General features: G+C 38.0%; 1 protein-coding gene across 1 annotated transcript; it reads right to left on the bottom strand.

Moving 5' to 3' along the window:
- Positions 1 to 4,088: 4,088 nt before the first annotated feature.
- On the bottom strand, positions 4,089 to 25,908 carry LOC109461848 (oxysterol-binding protein-related protein 6-like). The gene is made up of 25 exons (XM_019758318.1): positions 25,884 to 25,908; positions 25,520 to 25,710; positions 24,982 to 25,035; positions 24,700 to 24,813; positions 23,857 to 24,012; positions 23,134 to 23,245; positions 22,691 to 22,797; positions 22,412 to 22,552; positions 22,049 to 22,118; positions 21,458 to 21,481; positions 20,665 to 20,769; positions 19,954 to 20,090; positions 19,345 to 19,443; positions 18,778 to 18,900; positions 17,937 to 18,015; positions 13,310 to 13,428; positions 12,531 to 12,650; positions 11,131 to 11,268; positions 10,707 to 10,770; positions 10,481 to 10,559; positions 9,895 to 10,030; positions 8,496 to 8,640; positions 5,412 to 5,538; positions 4,904 to 5,026; positions 4,089 to 4,406 (listed from the first exon to the last, which is right to left on the bottom strand). Exons 1-25 carry the CDS (start codon positions 25,906 to 25,908, stop codon positions 4,298 to 4,300), a joined length of 2,697 nt encoding a protein of 898 aa, XP_019613877.1. The 3' UTR covers positions 4,089 to 4,297.
- Positions 25,909 to 26,358: the final 450 nt, after the last annotated feature.

Genomic DNA, 26,358 nt, shown 5'->3' with positions numbered 1-26,358 from the left:
GATTTTCTGGCCACAGGAGTTTTTTTTCTTTTCTTTTACAAAAGATAAAAACTTCAAATTGTCTTGAATCATAGCAGGATCTTAACTTGATACTTAAAACTTCCATGTCCAAAGCACAGTTATGTCTATGTGTGATATACATAACTTTTCAGTAAAAAGAGTGTTTTTTTATCATTTGACTGTGAATCAACCCCAGGAAAGATGTTATGGAAGGTGAAAATGCTGAGGATCACACTTTCAGCACCAAGGACAGACACAGTAGTGGCCACATCATTTTTTTTTTCTCTTGGCACTTAGTACAAAAATGGCTTGAATGCTACTTTTTTGATTATGGAATTCTTACTAGGGATGGTAGCGAACCTTAAAAATGCATTGCATCCTTCAAAACAAATGAAACAGCTTTGAAAATGGATGGTTAACAGGGGGTACACAAAAAATTGTGATTTTCAATGGATATAAAGCTACACCATTCCTCTATTGGATACAGGGTTATGCAAGTGTTAAGAACAAGAATAATTCATCCAGTCCACTATAGGCTAGAACAGATTTTATTCTCAAGGCGTGAATGTACATCTGTACTCCTGCACAAGTACACAGCAAAGTTTACAGTGATGTGATGGCGTAGGCACTAGCTTGACATTTATAGCGACCATGTTCACAGTACAAGCTGTTTGTTAATCATTCAGTGTACCAGACAATATTTGAAGAGCTATGGAATTTAAACAGTAAGTTTAGCTAGTACAGACTGCTGTGTTTGTAAGTTAGTCTTCACTGGACTCCTCTGCAAGCTTGAAATATTAAACTAGAAACTGGCCAATACGAAGAGATTTCTCATAAGAATTACTAGTATACATGCAGGAAGATAGCCCACTAACTCCTTTGACAGATTACTGTGAATCTTGAAGCAGTGCTTTTGTTTCTGCTGTTTTCAAAGCTTTACAAAGTACATACATGTTGCAATACTGTCACCCAATATCCCTGTACAGACTAGATTTACATTCTATAAAATTGTTTCCACTATGGCAATCTCAATGCAGATTATGCAAAGTTTGATTTACATGCATTTGCTGGCATGAAAGCAAACAAAGCGATTCAACATTTAAAAGGCAATATCAGACTTTACTTCTCTGGTTGTCCAACATTTTGAGGTAAAATTACTAAAGGACAACAGAAAGCTCTCAAAGGTTGGGTACCAAACTTCATAACAATTTGCACACGTTAAATGGAATTTTCAAATTAATTCCCACAATTGCAGCGGACATCACAGTGAAACATGAAAACTGGAAAAGCCCACCTTTCTCTATAAGAGCTTCTCTATAAGAGCAGCATTACAGTGTTTTAACGTTACATCATTGAAAGACAAACATGCATAATCCAGTCTTGAACCTAGCAGTCAATGGCTGTTTGCTTTGTAACTTAATTTTGCAATGCTTAGTCACACAACTCAATGGATATTTCTCTTCTTGTGTAGCTAGCAACCATCTATTACAACAAATAGCAGGTACAAGATATTACACAAGTTGAAGTTTGTAGTTAAAGTAGTTTGCATAGTCCTATTTGTTACTGTACTGTGCTAGTCTCACCCAATGTTAAGTAGAACTTTTTACGTCTGGCAAGTTTAAAAGGTTCAAAGTTCCAAATGATGTTTTAGCCCAATTATATATTGATAAGCGCCTCCCCCCCATGCCTTCGCATTCCATACATTACACTGCAAATAAAAATTGTTATGATCTTAATAAAAAAAATGTCAAAAGGAATTAAAGTAAAACTACTACAAAGAGCAAAACAATGTCAATTCACAATGTTGCATTTGTGTGCACTTTAACATACATGTGTTACTTGTGTGTTTGTGCCTTTGTTTGTGTTTGAATGTGTGTGCATACATGCATGTTTGTGTACATATAGAAGTTCTGTACATTCCTGTAGTTTTGATATGGCTCTATTTTTTATGCCCACAGCCAATTTGGGCATCTTTTCTTGCAATCACCTACCTCTATATTAATTTCAATGAAGTAAATATGAAACAAGTCTGAACTGAAATTTCCAACACAAGAAATTGGGCTTACTCAAACTTGGGATTCATCTTTGTCAAGGACTAAGCAATCCATCGCCAATTTCTTGTGTTGGAAATTGCAGCTCAAACACAAAAGAACTCTAGAGACAATAAAGGAAACATACTGCCTGATCCATGTATACAAAAGATGATACCAACTATTACATAATATTTATTTTAATAAATTATAACAATAATGACAAATTAGAGTAAATACTGCTGCATTTTACGTGTTCTCTCTGAAAACATTTAAATCATTTTAACATTCTAAACATTATGTTCCCGCAGTATAACAGCAAAGCAAAATTTTTGTATCAAAATATAGACTGAATAAAAGCTATCAAATTTGTTACTTACCACCCATTATTACGGTTGCTTACCTGTTGAATACAAAATTAAATTGCAAGTTGGAGATTTAACATAATAGGCACCCAGTTACCATGTTACATGTGGCTCTAAAGATCTTGATAAAAAATGTCCCTCTTGCATTACACTACAATATATTTTGTTAGATCATTTTCTAGTCTTGTATCTATCCATGCCAGCAGCTTGCTCATACAATACCTTAGCTTCCAAAAACAACAAATAGAACCTAAAAATAATCAAAGCTAATAATATCTTGAATCTGAAACAAAATAGAAAAATGGAAAAACATTTAACAGTCAACATAAACTAGACAGGAAACATCATTTTACATATTAATTATACTGATTGTCCCACATTTTTAATGTCGTCTTTCCTGCACCATGTTCTGTATTTTCTACCAACATAACATTTTTATTGATGTCATTTACAAGGCTAACTATACAAGTACATTATAATCTTTAAGATTGCTATGTTCTGACGAAATGTGGTATCTTTCTCAAGTTTGTATTCTGTTGCTTGTTTCTATCTATTACTAGTGCCTGTCCAATTTCTAAATCCATCATCAACTCTTACTGAGTGCATTTTAGTATCATGTTAAACATGTTTTGAACATTTTTTTCCTGTATAGGAGAATTTCTGCATTTAATGAGTAGCTGACACTTTGCAAGAAATAAGTACGGATCTTTTGTGTTCTATAATTCAATTTGTGTTTCTATATATATCTGGCAACTATTACAGAATCTTTCAATTCTTTCAATTCCTGTGTTTTTTATGACTCTCGTCAAAATTGTAAATTTGGTAGTTGTATGTATTGTAATAAGTACATATTATGAATATCCATTCCACCAGTCATGGACTCCACCTTTTTTCCTATCAGTTTACAAATTACCAAGTCTTACTAACTAAGCAAGTACTAACTAGTAAGCGTTAAACAATTAGCATTGAAATATCAGTACATGACAAAGTAACTAAATACACATTATCTAAATTGATTCCCCCCTCTCTACCTGCCACCATGAATATGGTATCTAATTTCATTAAGTATTAATATGAACAGTCATGGCTCATTTTTCCTATAAATTAAGGCAAATCAGTTTGCTAGCACATGTAGCATATCTATTGCTTACCACATACTGGGCTTGACTGAGACCCACTGTATTTCGTGAGCCACTTGATAAAACTTTCATGCAAGGTTAACATCATGGCATAAATTGTTACAGCTTTCCACAACCTTCTAATATTGCCTACCTGTAGACAATCAATAGACATGGAAACAAGCGCAGGTCTCAAAATACCTTTAGTCTGTTAATTAATTAAATTATTCAAGTTGCACAAGCACAATCAGGGCTCAAAATACAGTACCTTCTGCATGCATGTAGTACATAAGTGCAGAAAAAACTGGAGCTCATAAGAAGGTATTTCTGATTTTGTTTACTGCAATACAGTACTCAATGTAACCACCTGTGAAATGTATTTCAAGCCCTGACTGTTCACAGACCTAGTAGTAAAATGGTGTACAGTGATCTAACATGTCTGGATGTCCATGATGTATAATCATAGCCTCTACCAGGCTTCAGAAGCAGCTGGAAAGAGTAGAAATAGGCCTAACATGCCAGGGGAGTTAACACTTTCAGAGCAGCAAACTGTACTAACTGACTGACTACCCTGGCATGTCATCTGTCTATTTTGACCAATTTCTACCCTTTCCAGCCCCCTCTGAAGCCTTGTAGAGGCTAATATAAACAGACCTAGATGGATCCTACAGTGTTCTACATTTGTACCATGTCTGGATATCCATAACGTACATGTAAACAGATCTAGGTGTAAAATGTTCCCTACTGACAAAGCTCTAACATGTATGATCTGGACAGGGTGTCGTCACCACAGTTTCATGTTCTCAGTCATGGAGAATCCCGGATTTTTCCTCATGTCCCAGTACGTGTTGTTGAAGGTCCACGAGTCGTGGTGCTGTTCATGTTTCACTCTTCTAAAACAAACAAACAAACAAATACAAGAAAACAAGAGGTTAGTTCATAAGTCTGAACCGTTCTTTGTCTGTGAAACAATCATACAAAACTGGCTAAGAAATTAACTACATATAATATGCTATTCAGAACATCTAGATCTACACAAAGAAAACAGACCTACTCCATGCAGAGCATAGGGGTAATGTCCATCTCTATTTCTAGCCACACAGTTGAGCAAGCACTACACAGCAGGGGGCTAGTCTGATGGTAGTGTTGTGTGTTTAACTGTCCCATACTCTCTCATAGGTAATCAGTGCTAACTGCTAAGCACATAAAGCATTACATAACATTTTTAAAGTCCCTGCAAAGACACTAAAAAGACTGAGTTTAAAAAGTAAATAAGGAAAATGCTGCCCTCCTTATTTTAGGTTCAGACAAACATACTCAAAAGATTGTGGTATCTAACTGAATCTTCAACTATGCTTACATTTCCTAGAATTTAGATGTTTCACCATACCTGAAGAACCTGGGTTGATACACTACCCCTCCCTCTTCTCTCTCTCGTTCCCTCAGTCTCTGCATCTGTTCCAGACGGACTTTCTCGTTCTGTGCTCGCTGAACCTGACCTTCCTCCAGCAGCCTGGAGTAAAAACAGGGTAAAGGGTCAACTTTACATTAAATGGTCCAGTTTGTTTGGCATAATATAACTGGTAAGCTGCCTTTAGGTACATGTATAGCACACCAGCTATTTAGGTTTGAACCACTTACACTAGGAAGAATCCCTGGCCATGGGATCTTTAACCTGCTCAAGTTGATGAACACTGCATGGTACTCTGGCATGGTACTTCCATTTCGAGTAGACGTCCTTTACCAAAGTTGTCCTCATTTTCACGGAGTCGAATGATAAAATTATAGGTGTCAAATGTTTTTGCCAAGGACACAAACAGTGGACCCTGTCATGGATTTGAACCCAAAACCTTCAAGATCCACAGTTTTGTGCATGTAATTTCAGAGAGACATCCTACCTCTGGTCTGGCCTGAACCTTGTGTCTGTGGGTGGGAGGGCCATCCTCAGCTCTGGAGTGAGTTCATTCAGCTCCACTGCAAACCTGGTGAAGCCGTAGTACAGGTCATACTCCTCCGGCATGGAGCCTGGGGACAGGATTTTTACACGTTATTTAGCTTGTCATTTCATACTTATTGTCTCATATATTAAGTCAATAGTATTGGAACTTGTGATGTGGCATGAGGATTAACTCTCACCACTGACTTTTCAGGAATTTAGGAAGTATGGATCATGCCAAAATCTGTTCAGGAACTATTGCTATCAATTCTTTTACACTTCATATTAAGCTTACCATGTAACAGTCACTGCAGCAAGTAAAAATCCACAAACACCTGCATACATAAGCCCAGTACATGGTGCAGGTAGACATCAGAAAAAGCCTGCATCGCTCCAATTTTACCTGCACTAGCGGTGCTGTGAGTCCTGCTATAGAAACCTGGTGCAAAGCATCAAGCCTAATATAATAAAGCCTAAAAGTGTGGCTAGCCACCCGCAGTGTTAGTCAAACTCATCCACGCAGTCGACAAACTTTATCTCAGGGCTGCCTCCTGAAGTTTAACCATTAAACTTTGCTGGGAAAAATGCAAGAAAGGGTAAGTCAAAACAGACTTTACAATGTCAGGAAGCTGTCATAGAGTCAGTCCAACTGAAAACACTGCTACAATGTACAAATTTGTGTTGTTGGCTACTAGTACAAAATTTACATGATTTTATACATGTATTTCAACACAACAAGCAAATCTCATGTTCTAGTATCCAGACAATGCATTATCCAAAACCATGCTCAGGCACAATTCTGGATAGTACTCTCACATCCAGAACCCTGCCTGGGACAAACCTAGTAGATGTTCTTGGACACACTTGGAGACTATCAGAACTGTGCCTGATCCTAACCCTAAACCCATTCAGGCTAGACAAGCACAGTTCTGGGTACAATAATGTCTTTCATGGGGACAGCCCTGGATAAAACACCCAACAAAGTACATCACTACAACATCACCACAGCTTCAAAAGGGAGGAAAACTACAGAACACACTCAGTAAACTGGTGGTAAGGTAAGGGGGGTAAAGAAGCGGTGTTAGAGAAATCCTTGCGTGATTGTTGTTGGGGGTGGAGAATCTCTAAAATCAACAGCAAGTCAATAATAATATTTGAATCAAAACAAAATTCAACGTTGTTGTCAGTGTGATTTGGTAGCCTGGAACCCCCTGTTCTTGGATCTGGTTTGTTCCAACACTGAATATACTAAAATGATACGTCAATTCTCATAATTCCACTGGATACCCTATGACTGCCTTGTGACATATAATCAAAAGGGAACTAAAGACAGCATCAGTAATACCCAAGTTAATTAATATGTACACATCAAATACAGTATAGGCATTCGATAGCCTCTATCTAGGCTTCATAAGCACCTGGAAAGAGTAGAAATTGTCTAAATAGACAGATGTCATGCCAGTGGAGTTGGTATGCCAAGGGAGCATAGTTTGCCACTACCCTGACATGTTATCTTTCTATTTGGCCAATCTACTTTTTCCAGCCACTTCTGAAGTCTGTTAGAAGCTAGCATTCAAGTTCTTCTTCAGAAGGCCTCAATAACACCATATTGTTTTTTAATGGCAATCTTAGGGATCTTAGTGGAATTATGAGAACTGATGTTACACATTAAACATATACTTGATGGACTGCAATGATGGAACATACCAAACACTGGAAAAGGGGGTTCCTTCAGCTGTTAGTTTGTTATGAGATCAACAAGGAAAATTTCTGATTGAATTTATTATGAAATTGGAAAATAGCGAGTCAAAAATTGGTTCTAATTTGTTCTGGCAGGGAGCTGCAGTTCTCCTCACCTTTCCTAGAGGACCTCGCTGCATCGCTGCCCATCATACGCATGAGGACCTTGTTTTCAGTCAATCTTACATTGGCAGCTACTCGTGTCACATGCATGCACAAAAAACAGGTGCAACATTAAAAGGCTGTACAGAACAGGTGCTGATCTGACACATGCTTAAGAGGCTAGCCTCCACCAGGCCTTCCAATTAAAGGAGTTAGAGATGGTCAAATTTGGCAAAAAATAGGTTTCTTTTGGTGGCTGCAAGACAGTATCAAATAGGCCAGACAGTATCCATCCATTTGGCTAGTGTAAAAAAAAAACAATGCAAGTACAGAAAAAGCACTAAAAACATCTAAAATCATGTCAAAAATAAGCCGAAGCTTAAACCTCTGCTTATTGGAGAATAAAGGGGAATAATTGGCCAGTAGAGTTAATCTGCAGTATGGGTAACGTTTCCTAATTGTTTGGACTCCCAAACTCCCCTGGCAAATTATTCTCCTTATGTACATGTAAGAAAATAATAATTATATTCTTCAGCCAGTTTAAGTCTGGTGGAGACTATTGAGAACAGAGTTGACATTACATTGCTCACAGGACAGCCATCGATGTGTAATTGTGCTTCAAACGATTACACGTCAATACTTGTTATGTTTTAAACTATGTTTGCCAAGCTTTTAGTAATACTACATTTTGTAGTTGTCTAAGAGCCTTTCCTGATCCTTGTATTAAGCATTAACTGCAATATTGTGTTAGAAGAAAGTATGATATAAGTGTATAATGAATAATTTCCACATTGTACTATCTTTCATCCTTTCAACAAGTTGTAAGTTTACACTACACAATACATTCACACTTATACATGTACTAAAACACTTCCGCTATTAATATTAATAATTATTACACACTACCAGACATTATCAAATTGCATATATTTTCACCAGTATTTTACTAGTAATACCAAACAGTCAGGCTAACGTTCACTTTTGATACTTACGTACATCCAAGTATACACTACAGTAACACATTCACACTTACAGAGTGTATTATACAATCACTAAGATCACAAATTACACTAGACATGTACTTATTAATAAATGTAACATATTGAACAATTCACACTTAAATGCATTTACAATTTTGTAAACTACATTTCAGCTCACCCACATACATACATGTATGTACACGTGCCTGCACACGCCCACTTACCAGGTCTCCATATACACTTTGCACTGGGAGGATGTCCACACCACAGCCCTTCATGCCACTTGCCGAACAGATGATGCACTTCCTTCCCATCCTTATCTAACACTGAACCCAGCACGTCATGGCAGCGGGTACTCCAGTAACTCGCCTGCAGGAAACACGGGCAATCTTAACTTTCTAAAGCCATCTAAGTATGTACTAGTATACATATGCGTGTACATGTACGTCAGAGTAGGGATTTTGATCTGATTCTACCAGTAGAGATCCCAATCAGAGTCTCTATTAAACAGAAACTGTGATCAGAGTCTCTGCCGGTAGACAAGTCTATCAACCTGCAATTCATGTTCACGATATCATACATGTACAGTATTAAAAGATATTGTATATGCAAGCACTGATAGTATGTGATTGAATTGAATGTTTCACTTTTAGTTTTTTTGTTGGGCAATGTTAAGTTATAGCAACAGACTCCATCCTCAAATGTCACTCAGTATATGATGATATAACTCAGTAAGCAATAGAGAATAAGCCAAATGGCTACTTCAGTCTAAATTATCTAAAGAGGGAGCACTGCACTTTCTTTAGAGTCCTATATTACAAGCCTATTATCCTAAAACTAATTATAAGCTACATATAGTGTTGGTAGCCAAATGGCTACTTCAGTCTAATGATCTAAAAAAAAAGGACCACTACACTTTCTTTGGAGTCCTATATTTCAAGCCTGTCATCCTAAGCTATACATAATGTACATGTAAATTTTAATATAGATGAGAGTGGGACAAGTGAAATGTCTGACTGGGACTTACAGGCAGTTTAACGCCCCGCCCTGACTGTGGGTCATCAGAGAAAAAGCGATCGACAATGGCGGATTTGAGCGGTTGGAAAGTCTCCGCCCACCACGTGATGGTAGAGATGTACTGTGGTGGTGGTGGTGTCGTGTGCAGGGAACGAGAGAAGGAAAGAAGACAGAAGAGACAACAGAAGGGAAACATGGAGACAACATGAAATAAGAGGAGGGATGGTGCAAAGGATAGATGACAGGCAAACAGAAATAAGAGAAGATATGTTGAACACATTATGCAGTGATCATGATAACATACATGTATGAACAACAATATGAGTGACAGATATAGGGTGAATGTGACATGATTCTTACACAAATGAATATGCTGTATCAGCTGAAGTGTATATTCTATCCAGTTTGAAATTTTTTCTGCCATCTCAATTTAGTTTGACGTAACATTGGACAGTGCACAGTGGACCAGTCATAACTTCCCTGATGAAGATGACATCAGCATCAAAACTGTCATCAAAACATTGACACTGCAAGTGGTTGTGAATAAAGAACTTTTGTTTTTTGTTTGTTTGTTTGTTTGTTTATCTTCTTCTGTTGTCTGCTGACCTTGTGAAACATGAGTCTACAGGTGATGTCCTTGTTCTTGATGACCTTCTCCCCGTAGTGGTCCATCCAGCGCTGACCGGTCATGATGTTGTGGATACAGGACGTCACCTTACTCCAGCTGTAGTGGTCGTTGTACCTGCAGAGGAAGAGAAGGACATACAGGTGGTCATTCAACAAGCAATCACTAGAATGAGAGTACATGTACATGTATAATGTACCTGGTTTGTTTTGCATAACCTGTAAACCGCCTAGGCCTAACACGCCAGTTTTGTACAGAAGGTATACAAGCTGTGTAAGACCAACTGTAAGATTTGAACCACTCACACCAGGAAGGACCCCTACTCTTTGGGAGTGTTGTGGGATCTTTACACCAAAAGACACCTAGCCTTTCCACATCTAACTTTAAACATTATGTTTACAGTTGTCTGGTGATTACCCCAACTGCACTGTGAGTTTGACTCTATGATAGTTATAGTTGGTTGATAACTCTGGTACGTGAAGACATGACTATTTCTTCTTCTTTTCTGAGCTAGTTTTAGATGCAGATACAATGTACATAGTATTTGGTATGTCCACCAGTACTCACTTTGGTATGGAAACATTTACAGTTCCTATTGGTATAATCTCCATGGACTTTCCCCAGAACTTGGTTTTCAGTCTTGCATCTGCAGGAAAAAAAATATAACCATTTAGCATATGTTGCTTCCCGACATAAAATATTAAACAAAGATTGTCCCCTATAAGAACTATGTATCTACTATGAGAACCACATATGACGTAAAAATCTGAAGATAAGTAAAATTAGCCCCTACCTTGCCAGAAGACCCATTTCTCCCCTTTACAGTGGCAGGCTGAGATGGGAGGGTGGTGACTAACCTGCAAGTTATGTAAACATACAAATGTACAACATGCCATAATATTGTCACATGCACAGTAAAATCTTATCCTTCTACCTGCTATGTGCCTATTTTGTCATCTGCTTTTGGCACTAAGTTTGTACTGGTCACATTGTCAAGCAGTAGGGAAAAAGGCTTATAACATATATAATCTTGTGTCTTGAACTGTTAGCTATAGCCAACTTTCATAACTTCAAAGCATACATACAAGAGACTGACCAAACAATGAGACAATTCTAACTCTCCTATATACATGGAAGACGTCAGGACCTACAAAACCAAACATGTATCCAATACAGTTTTTCTGTAAAAAATCCATTATGAAACCAAACCCACACACCTGTTCAGCTATGAAGCTGAAGCCCTTATCTTCCCTCACACACTCGTATGTCTCCCCCAGTAGTGGGTTGAAGGGTTTCTGTCCTGCCCTGTAGTATGTAGAACTGTAGCCTGACACAGCAAACGCTGCTATCAGGGCCTGGGGATAAACAGACAAACAAATAAACCCACAAATGAAACCTCTGTGTTATGGGTAGTGCTGGAAAAAACAGAGAGAAATGTACAAACTTTTGCTGAAGCCAATACTAAATTTTGTACTATGGCTGAGACAGATTTTACATGTATAACATTCATTTCAAAATATACTTTACATCTGACAATTAAATCTAGCAGATGACAGGGCTCAAAATACTGCGCATGTGCACCTTAGTGCACCCAAAATTGAAGCTGTGCACCCAATTTTTTCTGTGGGTGGACTGGTGCACCCAAATATTTTTGTAGGTATTTTTGCATTTTGTACATATCGAATGTATAATAGTGTACAGGATATTCTTGGCATCTAATTATAGGTGTCAGAAAAACAATAAAATCTTTCTTGTAAGTTGTAGTACTTGTTTAAGATTTTTTTGTGCACCCAATTTTTTAGGTTGGGTGCACAGGGCACCCATTCCAAAAAATGAATGAATTTTGAGCCCTGGATGAAAACAGAGGACTAGGAAAAAAACCTACATGTAACTGAGTGTATTCTCCTGTGCTCATTGAGACTATGCATACCAATCGGTAAAGACTACACCCTATGTTTTCATTTTCATATTTTTTTAAATTCTGATCTGAGAACTAACAGATGCTGTGGCCTCGAGTCCAAAATCAAGCCCCTCAGCATTTCTATCTCAGTCTTTGTTTTTGTGCAGATGCAAATCAGAGTCTGAATACCGTTAACAGCCTCTGCACACCACTGTGTTAAGTAATAATCAATATGCCTTCCCTACACAGAGTGAGAATCAATGGCATCACAGATGTTAGTCCACCAGATAATCCATGTTATTATAGACCCAGGTTCATCAGCCTGCAGGTCACTGGAGCGTAACACGTCGGCAGAACATACTGTGCCTGACTGAAATCTGTAATGTCTTGTGTATAGCACTTAGGCAGAACGCCTCAAATATGGTTGTATTTGCGCATATGACGTTAACATCCCATCTGTAGATTCCAAATGTATTGTTGGAAAAGATATCGTGTGCAACAGGCAAAATTCTGGTGCAACGTTGACGAAACATTCAACGAAAACTGAAAAATCAGGGTTTCGCGCCTGCACAGTACATTTTGCCAACATAGTGTGGCTCTTTCTACACAGCCTTTAACAGTACTCATAACATTTTTTCCATACCTGGATGCCATTTCTATACCTAACAGCTTTATGTTGAAGTTCATAAACGTTTTGTTTCTGTTCTCCATACTGACCATTCGCTCGTAAGGATTGTCTGTCTCAGCAGCCTTGTCCAGTAGTTCTGAATACTCCAGCTCCTCTGCCAGCCGCTGTAATGTGTTCAGGGGTTCATTCATCGTCACTGGCATACACACCTGGAAATAACATGTCAGGACATGGTTCAGATTTGAATCCACCTTTTAACAAATAGTATATATGTGTATATACAAGTATATTTTACTGATCCTTTGGCAATTACCAGTTAAGACAATAATATATTCAGGATTTTAGACATGGTCATCAGGAAAAAATGGATATGTTTTGGCTTAAATAGAACAACAAAGATTATCCTTGCTTTGCTGAAAGCTCTATTTGATTGACTCTATACCCCTTATCAACCAGAGTTTGGTCTAGTCTTGTCACACATTTGGTCTTGAAAACCTAGAATAACTTTCAACAGATAAAGCACAGTGATACAACAACAGTTAAACATTTATGATAGTAAATATTGGTTTCTTACAACAAAAGAGTGCAATTTTGTACTAGTTACACAGTAAAGTAACCTATCAAATACACCTTATCAATAGAAAGCACATGTATACATCACAACCATGAATTCAGCACCAAGGACAAAACATACTGGGTACTACACAGCAGTAAGAATGCTATTATTAAAACATAGAACTCTTTGAAGAGGTTCTACATGTACATATAAGTCTTCAAAGATAACTCCTTAGACATTACTAGTACCACTTCCTTGGACAGAGGTTCTACATCTATGTTTTAAAAGATAGCTCTTAAGACATCCCCCCACCTTGGACAGATCCTTGCCGATGTTCTTCCTCATGATGCTCCAGATACTGAGGTCACCGACCTCTGGTTTAGGGCAGGGCAGCTGGGCACGGTGTCCCGTCTGTCCCATACTGGGGTCTTCTGGGAAAAACAAACAAACAAATAAACAAATAAATAAAAACAATGGTTAAATACTGTTGCTGTAAGATATATAGTACACATGTCATCAATGCAAAAACATAGTGGTAAAGTTTTTAGCTTACACAAAAAAAGAAACTCACCATAAATTTCTGGTTGGCAAAGGTTGGTGAGATTGACCAAGAATTTATGGAGTTTCTTTTTTTGCGTTGGAAGTTCAACTAAGCTTAAAGTTCACAACTATGGATTCTACCAACACAGATGAGCTTTCATTCAAATGAAAATACATTGCACATGTACAATGTACATGTACAATGTACAATTGTTACAGGCCAATTCAGAATGGTTGGGCTTACATGTAATTAGTCCTCAAAATAACCTAGAATGAAGAACTTAGTTAGTAATAATAAGTAACGAAATTAAACATGTGTGCAATGAGTAATCATCAATTATTGTTGAACTTATTAACTAACTAATAAAACAAAACTATTAACTGCTAACAAATTTGAGGAAAACCGTGAGTTGCCAGTGTGTGAAACCCAGCTTTAGTTACAACCAGCCTACATTACACAATCATGCACCAACCTATTAAGAATGATTATTGACCGTATTGCCCGGAGGATCTAACACAGGAGACTAAAAACCTGGGGTCTCTGCCACTACAACAGCCTCATGTCTGCCTGTGGGGAGAATTACAGCACGTCAATCTTTACTGATGACGAAATCTGTTTGTTTGTAGTAAAGTTATGAAAAATGGTTTGTAGTTTTTTCAAGATTAAATTTTGAATATCTGTTAGAGTTACCCACTAGACTGTCTTATTCTGTATTATCAACATAATACTATTAATACTATTATTATTAATAATTAGTTTTGTATTCACACTGGTTAATATTCTGACATCAATACTGGACAGTGAGTTTGTGGTAAAATTTTGGATAATTATGCAGTTTTTGCAAGATTTGAATACCTGTTAGGGTTAGTCAGTAGACTGTGCAGCTATTCTAATATTATACAATGTAATACTAATATTTGGTTTTCAATTTTGCTGCTAAATATTCTGACCCTAATAGTGGATAATGAATAAGCATCATTACAAAACACACCATCCGGAACAGTCTAAATCTTTTAATCTATTACCTATTGATTGAGGAAAGAAAAGAGCTATAGGGAGTTTCAGGAGTTTTTATGTTGCTCTGTAAACATAAACAGTCTTGAATGGAGAAAAAAATGCAAAATGACTATTATTATAACAGATAAAACTAAATTCTTTACATCACCCAGATCTGTCTAAATCTTGATATTTGTTGATTACGGAAAGAAAAGAGACATAGGGAGTTTCTATGTTGCTCTGTGAATGAATAAAAAGAGTAAAAATGACTATAAAAGATAAGACTAAATTCTGTGCAGCACATATCAGTAATGATACCAAAATTGAACCATTATTTAGATTTGCTCTACTTAATAGCCTCCGGTCGCCCTGTCTATTCAAACTGCAGTCTCATCACCAACAAGGTCCCAGACTCAATACCCATGATTAAACTGGAATCTACTTTACGTTCCTCCATAATTGTGTTTCCATCGATTGCCGGTAACGATGCTATCTGGACAAATGTCAAAATACCAGCCTTTTAGGTAAGGACTGTATAATTTTGTTTCATTAATCTAGATCTCTTGTGGGTTTTCAAGAACACTTTCAGAGGCAGTGAAGAAGAGATATGTGTAAAGGAATTTGCAGACCCCAACAAAATCTTGGAACCATTTCTTGGACTTGAACCATACATACATTGGGTATATATGATTCACAACAAATTTTGTTTGTTTGTTTGTTTGTTTGTTTCCTCACTTTCAGATCGGTGGTGGGTTTTTAAGAATACTGTAACAGTTCTGTTTCCTTACTTTGAGATCTGTTGTAGGTTTTAAGAACACTATCTACATGGAGGACAGTGAAGAAGACGTAATTAAAAGGAATTTGCATGACCTACAATGTAGAAACACTGGAAAAAATTTCAGGATTCTGAATCAAATATCCCACAAATATGCCTAGCCTAAATACATAGCAGCATGCTCTTATTACTTAAATGTGCCAGAGATATATACTTGTAGAGCTATGCAAGACCAAATACGAAGATACTGATAGAATTCCACAACATGTTACATTGCATTGCAATCTTACAGATTAAAATATCCTAGAAATATAACAACCCAAATACATGCTCTTATTATTCAGATATACCCTCAGTATTCATAATCAGGGACAGTATTTACGAAACAAAACAGGTCATACCTTGCGGGTATTCCATATCCTGATCCATCCTCATATGCACCTCTAATAATGAGTCATAAGCAGCAACACTACAGGTATGTGTACATGTAGAAGCAAACATGCAAAATTGCAGGTCCATTGGCTGTTCCAGATTGAATGAGAGCTTAAGCTGAGGGACAGGTGTGCCGAAACTGGGGTAAAATATGGGAGGCTATTAATGGGGGAGGCTTAAAACATGCAGAGGTCAGTGGCCTTTGCAAGTGGAACTAAAAATATGGAACAAATACTTTTAAATGATCAGTAAAGGCTATAAATTTGTTACACTACGTCTAATACTATCAAATTGTTATAATTCTTATTCATTTTATTCATTATTTATCTATCACGATTATTCCTGTTTCCCTTAGCTAGGATGACTCAACTCAGTATCCAGTCACTGGTAGATGTTGCCTAAAATCAATATACATTTGTTATAAAATACACTCAAGAGGCATTGGTGAAAACCCCACAGGAGCCCCACTGCATGCAGCATTTAAGATCCCATTTATTCCAACCTGACCTCAATCTAAGTTTGGACACCTGTCCCCGTGATTGGCTACGCTTGAGATAGGACCATACCATTCTTCCACAGGGGTGTACGTGTACACATACACATTCAATCACACAAATACGATGGCTCACAAATGCAGCATATTCCCTTGAACTTATTGATCTAAGCCTACATCTATGCCCTCTATCTCACAGAGGGACCTTCCCTACAAAATTGCCACCATTATTCTGGCAGGCTTTCTTGATAGGAATTCTTTATTACCACAACTATAGTGCAAATCCATCAAAGGGGTGTCCTTCAAACACAATCACACAAATATAATGCCTTACCCTCCACAATACAGCATATTCCCTTGAACTTATCGATCTAAACCTAATATGTATGGCCTTCCCGCTATGAAAATAAGAGAGAAAGGGTCCTTGCCTAGTGAATTGCTAGAATTATTCTGCCAGGCTTTCTGTATAGGAATTCTTTATTACCACAACTGTAGTAGGAATCCATCAAAGGGGTGTGCATGTACACAATCTCACAAATATATTGCCTTATTCACCACAATACAGCATATTCCCTTGAACTTATTGTTCTAAAGCCTATATGTATATGATGTATGCCCTTCCCACTATGAAAATAAGAGAGAAAGGGTCCTTGTCTACTGAATCACCAGAATTATACTGGCAGGCTTTCTGGATTACCAGAACTGTAGTGCAAATCCATCAAAAGGGTGTCCATCAAACACAATACAGCATATTCCCTTGAACTTATCGATCTAAAGCCTATAAGTATGCCCTTCCCACTATGAAAATAAAAGAGAAAGGGTCCTACAAAATTGCCAGAATTATTCTGCCAGGGTTCTATAGGAATTCTTTATTACCAGAACTGTTATAGGAGTCCATCAAGAGAAGAATTGGGTTATATGCCCAAAGGGAGAACATTGTTATTCCGGTAACATCATACAGGATTATTTTATATCCCCACCAAACGGCCCTCCTGATTGCGCCAATCTTGTACCCACTGTACAATGGCATGTACTGTTCAATATTGATTTTAGGGGTGGCTTTCTCTGATGATTGAAAATCATACAGAGGAGCGAAAATCAAATTTACCTGTAAGTGATGTATTGGTAATACAAAATAAACCAAGCAATGGTATAAATTCTCAGTGAGAAGGGTCTGATGTTTCAGATAGCCTTCACTATTCTTATATATTAGTGACGGAGAGTAAGTATGTACCTACAAATGTACATGTATACATGTACCTAATAGGTTGTTCTGCAACAGAATGTTATTTGCTGCCTTTTTTAAAAGTGTCATATAACGTAATGACCAGTCTGTATTTTACAATGAATATACATGATGGGCCTACATTTGAAGGTGACTTATTCATCTAATAAAGGTAATTTGTAATGTCATCGGCATTAATTATCATTGTTGTGTATTATTGCCCATTTATCAAAAGGAAGAATAATTACATGTTTATGATAATGATCTAAATGCATTGCTACACATTACAACCTCCTGATTTCATTATCCTACATTCATTACTATCAAACTCTCAAATTGCACATTTCTACATCAATACATGAGAGTATGCTGTAAGCCAAGGGTTACTCATAGGACAAGACATAACAGACAAAAGCTTTTAAATTATCTGTTTATCATATATCGGTATAGTTTGAAATAAAAAGTAGTAAGCATTACCCATGGCTGTAGTGGTAGAGTCGTCAGTTGCCATCGTCTCTTCTGATTCGCCGCTGACAAGAGACTCATCTTCTGACTCCTATGAAAACATCAGAATAAGACGTTCTTTTCAACATCATTATATAATTGTCTTTCAGATTTCTTCTTCCACAAGACACAAGTGACAAGACACAAGTGACAAGACTTTTAATAATTTCTATTTGGGACTATGATAGCTCAGTATTGTATAACAAATTTTATATCATATATAGAAACACTTTACATTTGGAACCGCATATTTCCCTATGATGTAACAATGCCTAGTATGTATGTCACAATTGCACTACGTTCAGAAATGCATTGTTAACAGTAAAAACTAGCGTAAGTGCACTGTGAACTATGTAACACCTTTAGTGCACTACATGTATGCACCAAGTAACATCTAGCGTCAGTGCACAGTAAACCAGTCAGAATTGTCCTGATGAAGATGACAGACGGTCATCGAAACGTCGGCTTGTTAAATATAAATGGTTGTGATCAAAGAACTTTGCTATTCAAAAGCACATCCCCTTCAGACATTTACAATGTATGCCCTTCGCCATGCCATAACTTCAAAGGATTATCGCATTTGAGATAATTCTTGACCACATGAATTCGAAGCACAATAATGTATTATTTGCTCAATCATATATAGGCCAGTACTGAAGTTAAGCATTGCCAACATCTAGTAGGAAATTGAAAACCTTACAGTTCAGTCTCAGGGTTGACAGCTTAAAGAAGGTCATCTTTCATGTCAATCCTTTCACAATTTGTGGTAAATCTCAGAGTTTTCAAATAAACAAAAGAAAAGTTTTGCTCTCACCCCATCTGAGCTTGAGCTGGAGATGAGGAACTCTTCTGCATCAAAGAACTCGGAGACAGACTCTGTTGTGGAGAGGCTGAGGTGGTCATCTCCCGAGAACTGCCTCTGAAGGAGGGGGGGTTTCTGAGGACAGACATGATCAAGGGTTAAAATTACAGCAAGTTTGAATTATAACAAACAACAGCAAATGTGTATGAACAAATGTAGCTCCAGTTTCCTTTGCACGAGGTATTAAAAGACATTGTTGAAAGCTATGTAGTGATGATGCCCCTACTGCACTTGGTGGCAGTGAGTTCCACTCTATGATAGTGAGCACCTTAACACCTCAATTCTTGCGTCAAAAACAGTTACTCAAATGGTTTTGGAATTACTGGAAACAGTCAGATGTTTCAGGTAGCATCCACTACCTTTCATCAGTGATACTAGATACTGCAGGAGAAATGCAGTTTTAATTCTTGGTTGATAACTCTCACTGGCGATTGCAGGCAACACTATTCCTTGACTGTTCTTTTCTGAGCTAGTTTTAGATACTTCGTAGATCACACAGGAAATGCTCCTATTCCTGACCTGATCCAGTGTTCCTCCTGGAGTCTGTACCGTAGACAGGTCTGCTTCTCGAGCAATCCTGTTTAACCGAGCTCGCAAATCTGCATTCTGAGCCTGGGCCTGAAAGTACAACAACACTGACTACATTACTTTAAAAACACAAAAAGCTACAGCATCAGGCATAAAAAACTTAAGTCTAAGAGAGATGAAGTTAAAGTTTTAGCAGCATGCAGTATTGACAAACATCTAGACAGTGACATGAAGAAAATTATCAAAAATTAAAATAATCTTTTTGTGTTTTGTTGTCTAATATATCATAGTTTCATACATATCATTCTCTGACTGCCTAGCCAGTTTGGAAATTGTGACCTCAGCATGAACTATGACCTGTACCCTATGACCTGACCTGTGCCAGAGCTGTGCCCAGCCTGTCTGCATGTCCACCGTGACCAGCAGGACTCAGGACCTGCTGCCCCATGACCTCTACCCTTCTACCCTATGACCTGTACCCTATGACCTGACCTGTGCCAGAGCTGTGCCCAGCCTGTCCACATGTCCACCATGACCAGCAGGACTCAGGACCTGCTGCCCCATGACCTGTACCCTATGACCTGTGCCCTATGACCTGACCTGTGCCAGCGCTGTACCCAGCCTGTCCGCATGTCCACCGTGACCAGCAGGACTCAGGACCTGCTGTCCCATGGCATCCTGGAGCTTGTCTCTCTCTGACCTCAGGGTCAGGGTCAACACCTTCAACTGGCTGTACACTGCAAGAAAAGAATAATGACACTCTTAAGTAGTGTTTACTTCCAACCTGTAACTTAAAACAGTTACTATTCTTTAAGGACTTAGTTATCAACTTTAACTGGCTGTAGGCTGCAATACAGGAAAAAATGACTTCAGAGCTGGAACTTTAGAACATAAAACTATTCCTTAGTGGTACAGTCAACACCTATAACTGACTGTAGACTGCAAGAAGAAAAATGACATTACCTGGATCTTTATAACCAAAAACTAACACTTTTTTTCACAGTGCAATTTTTCTTTTTTGTACTGCACTGTCCACAGTCACTGTAACAGTTACAACCACCAATAACTACAGTTTAATTGTATTAAGCACACAAACCAAACTTTAGTTTAAGAAATGAAATACTTTTGCAGCACTGCATGCAGTATTCACAAACAGTACCATCAACAAGAAAAAAAAATCATTTGTTTTGTTTTTCTAAAACCTAAGATTGTGTTCCCATTTTGGGTCCTTCAAGGTGCAATGCAATGGTGACATCTAAGCCATTATTTCTCTAATCTGGAGAATACAATAATCAAGTTTATCCCGCTCACCTTCCTTTGCATTGTTGACAAACTCCTGTCTGAGTCTCATCTCCTCTGACCTCTGCTGACTGGTAGGCGAGGTGGGCGTCGTCTCTGCAACGTAAACTTTCTTTGCTACAGGGAAAAACAGCAACTCACTAAGTAATAGACATGCATGCAGGCAACCACAGTCAACGAGGGATTCTTGGTGTTAGTAGCTATCCTCAATATTCTTTGCTACAGGGAAAACAGCGACTGACTATTAGTAAGACATGGAGCATGCAAACAACCACAAGGAACAGGGGGATTCTTGGTGTTAGTTTGAGCTATCTTAAATAGTACTGGTAAGTGCTTTTGACTTTTCTAACTTCAGTACTTTTTTCTCTGTTGCTCTATGATGACCAGCTCACTGCTGCCCACCTCTATGTTACTGTTGTTAGTGATCCCTGAAGCAGTATAATCAAATATTAGAGACTACCATATGAACTACAAACCGCATCTGAACTGCAAACGAATAGAGAATCTGTAGCTAAACGGCTACTTCATTATGCAAAAGGTTAAGTTGATGTAATATTCATGCAGGGGTGTTAATGTTCATTGCATGTTTGCATGGATAAAAGAAAGCAAACCAAACAGACCCAGGCTTTGCAGACAATACCTTACAAAACCACACCATCAAAACAAACTAACTTGCAGTACTACCTCTGTCTGAAAGGTGGCACTACTACACAGTCTAATCATTAATCTAGACTCAACATTCAGCACTAATAGGGGGGAAAACTTGTAACCTTGTAACCAAACAAACTTCACAGAAGGTTCTTACCATTCTCAAGTTTTCCGTTAAGTTCTGCATTCAGGTGGAAAAAGAGGTAGACTTTTCGTGATTTTAGGGCAACATTACAAGAATGATTGTAACGTGGAACATTACAAATTAATCTATCTTATAAAGGCTTTGAAGGAGAAACTTCAGAGATGCCTGCCTCTTACACTTCGAGTTTAACCGAAGAAAAAGGAGTTACCCTCTGAGTGAAAACCTTCTTTATTTTGCACAAGATATGGCTCAAGAAGTTGCCCTCATCCAATGCAATTTTTGGGTGGTAAAACATGGTCTGCTCTGTTAGTTCTTACTCAAACACACTCATACATGTATACATGGTGACAGGAGTCTAAATCCCTCCTGCTATAAAACTGCAACATGATGTAACCCAACACTAATTACCAAGGTAACAGATGTCTGGCTCAGGTCATTGACCTTATTTGTTTGGAGAAGAAGAAGAAATAACAGAGCAAAAATAATATGTTTTCCCTCTGCAAACTAAGGTAAACATAAAAGAAGAAGTTACCCTGAATGAACAACATTTTGCACCATTTTGGCTCATGAAATATTTTCCCCACACCGACACAGCCAGCCTACCTGAGGAGATGTTGGGGGTGGACATGTGGTGAGGCTGCTTCTCTACTGCAAGTGTCGAGGGAGGCGGCAACTAACAAAAAAAAGAGTACATGTACATCCATCATCCACAACTAGAGACAATTTCATGTCGAACTGAATTGATTTTTGTTCTAATCTTAAGGTATCAATCAACAGTTGTACTAAAGACCATAAAGACTTGCATCAGTATCATACACAGACAATGATTTTCGCATTGATTTTTGTTTCGAGATCTTTGAAAACATGATATCAAATCTGTTACTATAGCTCCTGTGCTGTCCTAGTTACTATAAATGTCTTTGTTGTTTCATACACATGTATGACATTATCAAATTTCACTGTTACCATCGCCCCTGTGCTGTTCCTGTTACTACTGGCGCTCGCTGTGCTGGAAGTACTGCTGCCTCCGTGACTCATGGACTTCTTGTGTTTGGACTTGCGGAATGACAGACGCCAACTCTTCTTCTTGGAGGCCAGATCCGGAACCTGTAAATGTTGGGAGTCAATTTGTATATGCTTCAGCACAAAATGCAATACATTGGACTTGCCAGATTGAAACACTTTGAAATACACCTTCCACACACAAAGTACTTATAAAAGTATTCAAGAGATCTGCATTCTTACCGAGAGATCTAAGTACTTGTACTGGTCGTCCAGGGAAGACTGGAGGCGCTGTAACTCCTGTAGAATACTGTTCAACTGGTAAACCTTGGTCTGCACAGAGGACAGTTCTGAAAAAAAAACACAGACACAAATGTGAACATTACATGTGTTGTAAGTCTACTCTGAGTTTCTATACAGAAGACAGACATAGAATTTAATTGATACATGATTGAAGAAGTGTTGTCCCCACTTTGTAGCATCATATACAAAAGCACTGATGTCATTATCCTAGCTTGATATGCCAATATCCACAGCTCACTCTTAGTAATTTACTCATCCATCCATCCATCTAGCCACATACTATACATGTACCAATAGAAGGTTTTTGCTACAAAGCATTTTGCAATTCACTGGCCTTCATTGTATCTAACTCACAACAAAGAAACAAAAACAAACAAACACACCTTTATTGCACTGTTCCATGGCCTCAGACTCCATGAGCCAGGCCGCCACCCTTCCCTGGCCGAGCGCACTGCTGCTGCGAGACATCGTCCTGGGCATGCTCAGTCGCCGGTTCTGAGGGAAAAGAACAGCTAAAATTAACTACATGTACATTATTGTATGATTGCATTTTTTAGTCAGTACTAAACAGCTACTAGTAGCCTCTACCAGGCTTTGGAAGCAGCTGGAAAGAGCAGAAATTGTGACAAGCTGTACTCCTTTCACGGACAGACTCCCTGGCGTGTTATCTGTCTATTTGGCAAATTTCTACTCTTTCCAGCTGCTTCAGAAACCTGGTAGAGGCTATAAAATAGCTACTGGTGAACAAGACATTACCACAATACAAAGCCTCAAACACATAAATTGTTAAACTTTTCTTTCAAACCTCTGTTATGAAAAAATCACTGCAACTACCTGAAACTACATTGTTATCAACAAAAGAAATTTCCCCATAGTACTGTTACTCGCTGCACCATAATACAAGAAGCTTACCCTGTACCAGGTAAAAGCAGAATGCACAAGACGTTTACAGATATGTGGATGCAAACTAATGAAATTTTTTCTAAAAAAAGTTTGAATTTTGAAGCAATATAATTGTACTCATCTTTTCTTCTCTTATTATCATGTGCTATTCTATAGAAATACATGTAAAGACTTTCTGTGCTAGTGTGGAAAGCTGTACCCACCCTTATAAGTGGAGGAGTCTCAGGAGATAGCGGTGTGGAGAAGACATCGCTGTTGTATTTCGAATCAGACCCTCCGGAAGCGATCTCATTCTGCCGCCACAGACGGTGTTCCCGCAGTTTGGACACCCAGATGTTAAACAGGTCATGTGACTTCAGCTGCCAATCAAGCGACGGGATTCAACAATTTAATAACCCAAACATTATAATCTTCTGTCTCAAAAAAAAAAAAGTCAAACCTTCAGGCAAGATATTCCAATAGAAGATTATTAATACCTGAAGCTACTGAAACTGGAATATTAAAGTCAAAAGGGAACTGTCTGATTTTAGGATTGTGCACTTCAAAACATTTCAACAAGATTATCTTTTGTAGTAATCTATGTTTGTTCTCTGTGATTCTCGTAATAATCTATTCTGTTGTCCTTTTTTTGTGTACATGTAGTGCAACATGTTGTACATGTACATTGTAAGTTCTTTCAACTTGAGTGAGTCCCAACACTGCCTTTTTCTTTGTGTTCTGTTCGTCAGGGTTGAGTATTGACAGAAACTCCAATCAGGATCTTTGCAGTGATTCTACCTGGTCAAAGTCTCTACCATGACAATATATTGTGTGTTTCATCAGTAAAAGGATTTAAATTTAACAAAATACCCATTGCTTTGACTCAAGATGTTTACAGAATACATGTAGATAGTTACAAACTTATGACATTTTGTCTGAAAAAGTTTGAATTCTTCAAAGCAAAAGATTATACATGTATAACTCATTGAACACACACAGAGAAGACTTTCTATACTAGTGTGAAAACCTGTTAAACAGTTCATGTGCCACATTACCCCCTCCTGTACCTTTAGATGGTAGATGCTGTCCTCTGTGTCCAGGTCTATCCTTCGTGCATCCTTCATGATGGACATCACTGACAGACCAACATCTATACTGCCATGGAGCTTCCCTCTCTGAACCTAAACAGGTCCCAACGACATGAGGCAAATCAGTTTACAGTCTATGTTTTTACTAATACAGAATATTATGATACAAGTTTTTTGTCATAGTTGTGAGATCTGGGGTACTTTGGAAGACAATAAAATGATGGTTCATCAATAAAGACTGAGATATTTTGAAAGACTCACCGACTGAAGTCTCTTGGCATATTTCAGGAACCCTTTCTCCAGGACAAAGAATCTCTGCAAAGGAAAGACAGAAATTAAATCAAAAGATGAAGATCTAGTACAACAACATCTCACCAATATTTCAATGTATAAAAAGCAAGTCATTATGAAGCAAGTTAAAACTGTAATTTCCAACACAAGGCAATTCTGATACCAGTACATGTAGGTCCAATTTCTTGTGTTGGCGATTGAAGTTTAAACTTGCTTCTGAATATATAAAAAAACAACGCACAAAACATTGATTTCTCCCCTACACAATATTCTAGCCAGCATCCATCTTTCTGTCATTTGATGGAATTTAGTTGCTCGTGATGGACACAAATTTTGCCCAGCCCGTCATCTTTTAATGCAACAATCAGCATGTAAAGATATGTAAAGACTTTAAATTAGTGATGTTATTTTTAGTTAAAACTAAGCTTAGTCTACCAACAAAACTTGCCCCTCAAAATGCAGAAGATAGCATTTCAAAGGGTTAAGTATTAAAAAGTTTCTCCTCCACCTTGTGCCATCCCTTGAGTGGCCATTTCCTCTTCTTCAGCATAAAGCCCTCGTACTTGGTGGGAGTGGACCTCTCCACGGTGGTGCCAGTCTTCAGTCCCTCCACAATCTCCCACTCCCCCTTCTCCAGGTCTGGGCTCAGTTCCTTCTCCTTCTTAGGAGACGGGGTTTCTTTAGAGGAGCCCGAAGTTGCTGTAGAGGGGACAGGTACAAATACTCAATTACCAATCAATTAATCAATCATTCAAGCACCCATCCAAACCTTATTGCACTACAATACAATGTATGTTGCAAGAGCTACTGAGTATACACCTATAGAATGGAGGAGACCCAGAGAGCAGCCCTGTATAAGAGGAAGAGACAACCTAGTGCAACATCTGGCCCCTTCATGGCCTACGGAAAAGGTAAGAGTTAATCAATCACTCACACTTTATCGCACAAAGATTGTAACGAGAACAGACACTAAACAATTATAAAACTAAAACCAATTCTATATAGAGATTCAACAACATTTATTAACAACAAGAACGATAGTTACGCTTACATAATGACTACATGTATATATTATATATACTATATGACTATATATTACTATATATTATGAAGCCAGTAACAGAACTTGGGGATCCCTCATTCCTTGACAAAGACTGGAGATGTACAGTCCAAAATTTGGATAAGCCTGATTTTTTGTGTTGGAAATTACAGTTTAAATTTTCATCATATTAACTTCTACCAACACAGATGAACTTTCAAGGTAATGTATATTGCTGGATTCCAAACCACGAATTCAAAAAGTGCCACCCCAACAAAGCATTGCGATGTTTATTCATCACAATATCA

Source organism: Branchiostoma belcheri, unplaced genomic scaffold, assembly GCF_001625305.1.
Source record: "Branchiostoma belcheri isolate BF01 breed outbred unplaced genomic scaffold, Haploidv18h27 scaffold97, whole genome shotgun sequence".
In the NCBI taxonomy this organism is placed as follows: domain Eukaryota; kingdom Metazoa; phylum Chordata; class Leptocardii; order Amphioxiformes; family Branchiostomatidae; genus Branchiostoma; species Branchiostoma belcheri.
Note: the sequence above shows the minus strand (reverse complement) of the source record. Positions and strands in the feature narration are given on the sequence as shown.